The 9,347-nt window shown below is 40.1% G+C and overlaps 1 protein-coding gene across 1 annotated transcript in view; it reads right to left on the bottom strand.

Annotated features, from left to right (window-relative positions):
• COL12A1 (collagen type XII alpha 1 chain) overlaps positions 1-9,347 on the bottom strand; it is a 163,009-nt gene that overhangs the window by 86,803 nt on the left and 66,859 nt on the right. Inside the window, exons 23-31 of the mRNA XM_019520465.1 lie at positions 8,454-8,583; positions 7,201-7,346; positions 6,802-6,931; positions 5,776-5,915; positions 5,120-5,249; positions 3,103-3,242; positions 2,751-2,883; positions 2,621-2,647; positions 1,365-1,507 (exon numbers count right to left, since the gene is read on the bottom strand). Coding sequence (XP_019376010.1) covers positions 1,365-1,507; positions 2,621-2,647; positions 2,751-2,883; positions 3,103-3,242; positions 5,120-5,249; positions 5,776-5,915; positions 6,802-6,931; positions 7,201-7,346; positions 8,454-8,583 — 1,119 coding nt within the window. The remainder of the gene's footprint in view (positions 1-1,364; positions 1,508-2,620; positions 2,648-2,750; positions 2,884-3,102; positions 3,243-5,119; positions 5,250-5,775; positions 5,916-6,801; positions 6,932-7,200; positions 7,347-8,453; positions 8,584-9,347) is intronic.

Raw genomic sequence — 9,347 nt, 5'->3', positions numbered from 1 at the left:
CAAAAACTACTTCACGGTTAGGGCGGCTAGGAGCTGGAACCAACTTCCAAGGGAAGTGGTGCTGGCCCCTACCCTGGGGGTCTTTAAGAAGAGGCTGGGTGCCTACCTGGCTGGACTCGTTTGAGTCCCATTTCTCTTTTTGGGGTTTTTTGTTGTTCTCCCGCCCTGGCGGGGGGTCCGGCTAGAAGATCTACTAGGTCCCTTCCGACCCTTAATCTATGAATCTATGAATCTATGAAAATGAAATACTCTTCTAATAAAACCTTTTCTTGAAAAAACTGTTACAATTACCACCAAGACCACTACTAGGAGAATGATATGAATAGTCCTGAATTATTTACAATATGATCCATGGCCAAGTTCTTCCCTTTGGACATTAAGTACATGAGGCACTTTTACATGTACTCCGGGTGTGTAGAGGGCGGAGTAGCACTTTAATCAGAGTGGCTCTGAAAGCCACTCTAATTAAAGCGTTATAGCATCTTGTGCATCAACATCCCCATGCTTCAAAATGGCAATAGGGGTGCTTGAACTAGAGTTCATTCAACAAGCAGTTCAAGCACCCCTGCCACCATTTTGAAGTGCAGGGACAATGATACATGACACAAAGGGGGCTGCTGGAGCATGGTAACTACTATGCTCCAGAAGACTCAATTAATCAAGTCTGCTCTGATGCACTGTAATTACAGCACATCAGAGCAGCCTCTGTGCTCATGTACAGGCACCCATTGTGAATAAGGCTGACTAACCTGGGCTCTTTTAATTAACAGACCTCATTTGAAATTAGCCTATTTTCTATATTAGCTTTCCAGAGCTTATATCCTAATACAAGGGTAGGCAACTTTTGGCATGCACACTGGAATATGATACATGAAGGCATTTTGCTTGGCGCACATGCCTTGGGGCAAATGGTGGGGAATTAGCTGGGGCTGCTCTGCCACCCCTTGCAGCTCCCCCACCACCCACCCCTGATGCACCAACATCTTACAAATTGAGGTTGAGGGTGTTTATGGTACTCTGCCCAAAAATGCTGCCGATCCCTGTTTTAATATTTTTATTCAAGTTGTACATATGTAATGTATGAATATAGCTATCTTTATTTTCTGCTCTGTACAGATTACATGGTACTGAAACTTGTCAAGAAAATAGATGTTATCCATAGCCATACACAATACATTAGCTTGTCAACTGCACACACACAACTCATACACATTAATTTTAAACAAACTTTCATCTAAAAATATCCTCAGTGAATATTCACACTGTTCCAATTTGAAACAAAGGTATTGTGATAAGTCTCTGTTAAGAACAGGAATCATATTTCTTTCCATGTCCTAATAATTACAGGGCTTAAAAATAATTACCGATTGTTCAATGCCATCCCCAGATATAGGCTGGTAAAGGACCCTGTATCTCTGCACACGACCACTGGCTGGATCCCACTTGACAGTCAAACTGTTGGAAGTGGCGTTGTATACTTGAAGGTTTCGTGGACCACTCTTTGGTGCTAATACAAAGTTAAAGGAAAGGGTAAAAAAAGAATGCAAACAACACAGGGCCAAGGTCTGCACTCCTATGTGTGTACTGGACAGCACAAATGTGCATTCAAGAGCAGAATTTGACTCCAATGTTCACAATAAAAAAAGAAGAGAATTTAACTGGCATGTTTGTAAAATAATAAACATATCTGAACCCAGTGTTTAACATCCCTCCAAATACAGCATAATATTTATTAACAGGATGAGATCATGGCCACAAATACTCCATTTGTTTTTAGGAAGGTAATACCAACCTTTTATATTCTAATATAATAAAGGGCTAAGTCTTGTCTGTCTATGTGTCTGTCTGTCCATAATGCTTTTGCCCAACTGTGCATGTGCCACCCAGAGGGCAGGCAGCAATTGGCTGTATGGGCCCGGGCTGCACAGGTCCATGTTTGAGCCACTGCCAGGGAAGTTTGTGGCAGCAGTGAACACACCCCAGCCACCCAAGCAGCGGGGCTTCCCCATGCGTCCCTGTCTGAGGGCGAGGGGGGGGTCATGGTGGTGGCATGCCCCCCAATGCCTGTCCCCGACACCCCCCCAGAATAGCCAGCAGGGAGGGAGGGGAGTGAGACAGGAGGAGGCGAAGGGGGAGTCACAGTGGTGGCTATTACTGGGGCCTGGTGGTGGGGAAGGAGAGATGGAGAGAGGGGAGTGGGAAGGGGTCCTGACACCAGCTGGCAAGGAGGGGGAGGTGGCAGGGAGGGAGGAAGTCTGTGCAGGTCTAGGGCAGGGGGAGGTGAAGGGGGAGTCATGGTGGTGGCTGTTGTTGGAGCCGGGCAACAGGGAAGAAAGGGAAGGAAGCGGAGCAGGGAGGAGGGGGTGACTGTGGTGGCGCCCCCCCTACCACCCAGCCCTGACAACAGCTGGCAGAGAGGGGGAGGTGGCAGGGAGGGAGGAGAGAGGAGGTGGGGAGAGGGAGCCCCAGAACCAGAGGCTGGAGGAGGAGGCAGCAGTGGCAGAGAGAGTCTTTTCATGGCCGGCCACAAAGGGGGGGACCATGTAAACACTCTCTGAAATACATCATTCTTGACAGGCAATTAGTTAGTAACATAGTATCTGGGAAATCAGGCTCTTACCTTGTGTTGTTATAGGTACCAAGGGTACTGGAAAAAAAAATCCACAAACAAGTTTCAGATATATTGCCTTTGTTTCTAAGTTAACACATTCTAAGATACACATTATCCCTTTCAGGAATCAGTTACTTACATGTCCGCTCACTGCCAATCAGGTCATCACTTTCTGATTCATCAGGATAGATGGCAGTAACTGAGACATCATATAATGTGTCTGGGGTCAGATTTTCAAAAACCAAAGTATTTTCATCACCGTTTAGGATGGTCTTGTGGGGGGAGAAAAGGATGAGATAACTGAGAAATTTCTTCACATTGTGACATCATATTAGTAGACCATTAATCAGGACCTGCAAGCCTCTATACATGGAATTCCCACCACAGTCAATGGGAGGGCTTGCAAGATTCAGACCTCTCACAATTTAATTTTCAAATAAAAGAATTGCTCAGAGAACTTCCTAGAGAAAATGACACTGTGACTGACTTACCTCTTGTTTTTCTGTTCCACCATAGGGTCCCCAGGTTATTCTATAGAGAGAAACATCTGGAGCTCCATGATCCCAAGTACCTCTGAAACTTCGTTTTGTTACATCTGTGATTCTAAGATTAACTGGTGCTGGAACAGGATCTATCATGAAAAAAGGAAAATCTTGTCAAGACAAAAAAAAATATATAGCCTATAAATAGTCACAATCACAAAGCTACATAGATAATGAATTTTCAATGCATAGATGTTGCTCTCATGTACACATTTTCCAATGACTTCGTAATAATAAACTGCAGTATTACTCAGACCTTTTACAGGGGTTTGTTTTTTAACATTTCATACAGCCAAGGCATCATCCAGTATACAGTGGGTCTACTGATTTCAGCGAAGCTACACCAGGCTTACAGCAGCTTAAGTCTTTGCTCATGGATTTTAAGGTCAAAAGGAATAATTACAAATATATATTCTGACCTCCTTCAGCAAGTATCCCACATGAAATTCATTAACTTGCAACTGAAATGCAGCAAACCTTTTAAAACATTCAAGCTTGATTTAAAGATAAGAAGTTAAAGTAATCCAGAATCTACCATTTCCCTTAGTAAGCTGCTCTAATGTTAACTACCCTCACTGATAAAAACTGACGAGGCTACAGGGCTTTTTAGAATCATATTACTTTTTCTCTATGTAGGATCAAAGATTTTTTTTAATCCAAAAATTTGTCCCCTTATTTTGTAGAAGAGGAAATTGAAACAGAGAGTGTCTTATGACATTCTGTGTGGATTCGCAATGACAAAGCCAAGGACATAACATAGATGTCCCAATTCCTAGTGCTATGCCTTATCTACCAAAAAGCTTCCTAAGTCACAGAGACACTATCTAGCAAGACACAAATACTTACATCTATACTAGGGCTGTACAGATGCTATTCTGTGCAGCAGATCTGCTTATATAGAAGTAAAAAAAATTATAAATAAAAAATGGGAAAATATTTATAAAAACATCAAGTAACTTTCTCTACAGAATGAGACTATAGAGAGGGAGAGAAACTGTTGTTTTTTCACTTGGCACTGATGGATGGATATTAATGACAGATAATTGTCTAACTCAACTCCATCATTCTTTTCCACTTCCAGGCCTTGTCTGTATCACAAAGTACTGTTACCCTGTAGCAGATGTAGCTCTCTTGGCCAAAGCCTTGGTATGGCCAGGGCTATCCCCACCGGCCCCAGCTGACAGGCATGGAAAGAGCCCCAGACCCATGGGCTGCAGGACGAAACAACACAAAGTGCTGGCCTTGTATGCAAAGGTCAGCTGAGGACAGCAAAAGTGGAGGTGGTATGCAGGTCCCCCTTCATGTGCCTGCTTCCTGACCAGCTTCCTGGTGTGCCTCAGGGCGCTGCAGTCATGCCTTGCCTCCATGCCCCCATAGCCTGAGACGTGTTGTGTTGCAATCACCTTTAGTAAATTCTGGATCTGCCTATGCCTCATGACAGTGGGAGAGGTGGCTAAAGGGGCCCACAGGCTCCAGGCCAGCAACTTGTGAACTCCACGAGGTCTGTGGGTTGCCAGCTAGACAGCCCTGATATAGGAACTGAGATCCCATCACTTTCACCCTCTGGTGCATTTCCTTTCTTCCTAGTCATCTTCTATATCTTTCCATAAATAAAGAGCTTTTCCAAACCCTACCTCTAACTTCATAGCTTCCTACTCTCCTACTCCTGCTCCTACAAGTCCTTTCTATCCCCTGCCAGTGACTCATCATAAAGGCTTTTGCTCACTTCACTGGTCTACGTTGTCTGTTCTAAATGGGAGCTCATCAGAGGAGGAGTTGTCCATTACTATATGTTTCTATGTGTTTGTACATGACATTACTGTAAGTTCAATATGCTGAAAGTGAAGTACAGAAATCTATTAAATGATGCTGCTGCCCAAATTCAGTTTGCAGCACATTTTGTCTAAGCAGCATCTAAGAATGCATGTTGAATAGCAGAATTAAATTAAATATTCCCACAACTTACAAGTGGTGGCTTCTGCAGCTACTGGTAGAGATTCTCCTTCATCATACACAGCAACCAGTTGTACATTATACAAGGTTTGTGAGGCAAGATCAGGAAGAACTGTGCTAGTTTTTGATCTATCAACTTCCACCTAGGAATAATAGCAAAGCCATCAGAATTGCAGATTGACGTATTGTTTCAGAACAGATCGTGGTCTACAATGAAAGATACCAGCATATACCGTTCTAATTGTGGCTAATGGAGCACTATGCATTCTGCACCCCAGAAATACAAATAGAGGGGTAGCCTGGCAGCAAGGAGGAATAAAGCACTGTTAAGCCACTTTTGTGTCCTGCTGACTTTGAGCTGTTCAAAGAGCTGGTGTGAGTATAGTTAGGCAGCCACAAGAAGAAGAGTGGCTAATTTACCATAGCTCATATCTGGTTGCTCAAGAGCAACAATGCCACACATAAATTCTCCAGGGCCCCCTCCAGGAGAAATCCCCACATCCCTTTTATGGGCCTGACACGGGTGCATGTGAAGTTTGTAAAATCTTCCAAGATGTCATGTTCTATAAATATTTTCTTTGCCAAGAACTGATGCTGTCTGTATTCACTAGCTGTTTTTAGCATTATCCTCCAAATTTCTAAATATTTGCTAACATGTTTCCAATATACCTCTTTAATTTCATCTTCATCAGCTATTTTGTATCTTAGTATGTATTTGCGGACTTTGCCGGGGACAGGATCCCACAAAACATTCATGCTGCTGTGAGTGATGTCTTGAATTCTTAAACTTCTTGTTCCAGGTAAAGGTACTATAAAAAAGACAACAATAAAAGCAATGAGTGGAGATACTATTCCCAAAAGAGGCAGACCCAAAGTAGCAAGAAATTCTTTTCACATGCGTGTTTAAAAGAAGAGAAAAAAGCTAACTGTTCTGGTCATCTGTTGAGTAAGTTCAACAAACTATTCTGCCAGTAAAATACTACAGAATATTTATCTTGGTGATTTTAAAATTAATATTGGCTGAAAAAATACCCAAATACCGTCTCATAAACATAATTTTCATGATAAACAAATCGAATCAGTTTCCTTTACCAGGTTCAAAATGTCATTTCTTTTAAATCTAGATACTGGTATTTTGAATGGACAGTATTTCAAACATGTTTATTATTAAAAAAAACAAGTTTAATGCCAATATCCCATATGCTCTCCTTAGGTGGGCTGAACTCAATACAAGGTCTCAGAATGAACAAGGTAAGCAGACTTTGAGTCCTAGGTAACGTGAGCTACATTAACACTTCCTTTTATTCTTAACCTTCTTCCACTTTGTTTGTTAAAACAAAAAATCCTTTTAAAATCCATCTCACTCGCATGGAAGCTGGTCCAATGTAATAAGGTAAAAGTATTCTCGCAGTAAAATTAGGACACTTAAAACTACTCTACAGAAGCTGTTAGGAAAACTTCAGTCAGCTAGTCAGAGAAAACTTTATTTTTCTTTTTAATTAGATAATTCTCCGTTAAATCAGCATCAGGACATTACAAACTTTAGAATAATTAAAAATCCACACCCATGAAAAAGAGTACCTCCATTTAAGCAAAGTATCATATAAATAAATAACCTAAGGCTAAGATAAAATGAAAGTTAGTTAGTTATTACCAAAAGAACAAAATATAAAGCAAAAGTGAAAAGATCCATACATGTTACTTCCTGAGAGGTAAGTGGATCACTGTTGAGATCACCAAATGCTGCATAAACGGTTAAAGTGTATTCTGTATTGGGGATGAGATCTACCAACTGAACATCAGTCTCTGATGGCCCAACACGCATCTATAAGTGAAAAGTGTTTAATTTTTATACAGTGTTTAAAAATTGAAGAGAGCAGAGAAGGAAAAGAAAACAATGATTTAATTAAAAGAGAATTTTGTTTCCAAGATTTGCAGTATATTTACAACTTCCTGACTGATGTAATTGTGTATAATACTCCAGTCAATGTGCAACACTTCAAAATATCTGCCTGCCTTTACTATTATAGCATAACGTACAAATCACACAGCATTTTTTAACAGGTTAGGCAAAACCAAGGACATTTTTCATACCTCTTTTTCTGTAGCTGGTATGGTGGCATTAACAGGTTCATACATTAATACATAACCCGTGGCTCCATCAAGAGGTTCCCATCTCACTCGCATGGATGTTGGTGCAATGTCATAAGCATTCAGGTTTCTGACCGAAGGGATTGCAACTGTCAAAATATAATTTTTTTGTTTCATTCACTTTTCTGACTCTATTTCTGCCTCAGGTCCACCTGTTATCATTGCACAGAATTCACCAGTGCTACTGAAAACTGGTCACTTGAGAGTAAGGAGACATAGGGTGAGCAGAAAAGGTATAAATGTTGTAAGTGGTGCCAAACTTGAAGCACAGATTTCTGGCAAGAGTGTTCACTTGCCAAATTCTCTTGCCAACAGTTATAACTGTTCCTTAAGTGTATATTAGGATATTTGAATAGTCTATAAAACCAAAATTAACTGATATAGATTCTTGATTATCAATCCCTAACTAGCTTCTGAATTTGAATTATAAAAATATTTTTTCATGTCCTCTATCCTCTGCCCTTATATATTTTTCAAATTCTGCAAAAATTAAATAGCAAAAAGAATCTGACAAAAATGTGTTATAAATTCTGCAATATAATATATATTATATAAATATATATAAATAACAGTATAAATATAAGTATAATAAATATAAATACACTATAAATAAGTGTAATTTAGAGCAATCCAATGGGACAGAAGTGAATTACTAAATGATCAACACTTTGACAGGCTCAAGAATATTAGTCTTTCATGCAACAGCAACATGCATAATACTATCATTCATTTAAACAGCTAATAAGGAAAACACAATAATCCAAGTTATTGCTGTAGGCATGCCTTTTATATAACTGTGTTGGACTGGGCATGTGTTACTACTGCAAAGTGCAAGGCAATCTGAGACAATATATAGCTGCCAACAGTAGGAATGAGCTGTGTAGTATGGAGGTGTTTGAGTGAAAGCACGTATGTCACTGCATTTCTGGACCATACTCTGTGGGTTTATGAATTCTATCTTGGACCACATCTCCATAGATCTAGTCTGGAGCACCATTTGTACAGTGGTGTCTCTATGGGTTTGGAAGGAAGCCAGAATTAGGGCATAAAATTTTCAGCAGGCAACCCAATTTTGTCCTACAAACTCCAAATACCACATCAAGTTATGAAAAACTGCAATACTAAATGTTCTGAAGACTATACTTTGTACAGCACCAGTTGTTAAATATCCTAATCCTGTTGGAATTCTAACTTACGAGTTGTTTCTCTGCCAGCCAGAGGTTCACTGCTTTCATCTTCTACCACAGAATAAACATTAACAGCATATTCTGTTTCAGGTTGCAGATCTTTCAAAACAGTAGTTGTTTCCATTCGGCTTACATAAAACTATATAAAAATAAAAGCAACAGTGATTAAGTGTACAAAAAGGTATCTTTATTCTTACTATATGCTATCTTTTCATCCCTTAAGGCAATTTATTCCTGATGTCATTCCTGAGAAGTCTGAAAGGCTGCAGTATAAAATAATTTGACCATCTTCTGCATCTTCAGTCTTACAGTATTCTACCATCATTATTTTTGAAAAAGCCAGCTGGAGAGTTTTAAGCAGACATGTTTTCAATAAGATTGCACCCATGTACGAGTGTTCAATTTGATTAAGAAGATTCCCTGTTTTCACAGGTGGTGTTTAGCAACACATTATTCCGAAACAGGGAAAGCAGCTTGGATTTGTAATTCAATGTCCTCTTCCTTGGTTTGGAAACAGACTTTAAACCATTAAGCATTAAGGAAAATCTACACTGGTAGAGCATATACTGTATCAATAACATGCAGAACTGTCAAGAAAGAGGAATGTTATTGGAATAAAAATGACACCAGAAAACCAAGTTGGAAAAAAATCAGCATGTGCTAGAATGGCTGCTCCTAGCCTAACCAAAGGCCAAATCCTGCAATCAGAATTTACCCTGCCAAAACTCCCAATGCATGACAGAAGAGCGTTGCTCCAGTGTCATCTTATGAAACTCACCTACAAACTATTCCACAGCCTACTGAACCCATCATCCCTTTACCTAGTAACCATGACACAGAAAAAATAATATTAAAAACAGGCCTATTCCACTTCCCTGACATTCTCAAGCACATTCTTCCCAC

The sequence above is a fragment of the Gavialis gangeticus genome, unplaced genomic scaffold (genome assembly GCF_001723915.1).
Source record: "Gavialis gangeticus isolate Ggan-Ray unplaced genomic scaffold, GavGan_comp1, whole genome shotgun sequence".
Taxonomy (NCBI): domain Eukaryota; kingdom Metazoa; phylum Chordata; order Crocodylia; family Gavialidae; genus Gavialis; species Gavialis gangeticus.
Note: the sequence above shows the minus strand (reverse complement) of the source record. Positions and strands in the feature narration are given on the sequence as shown.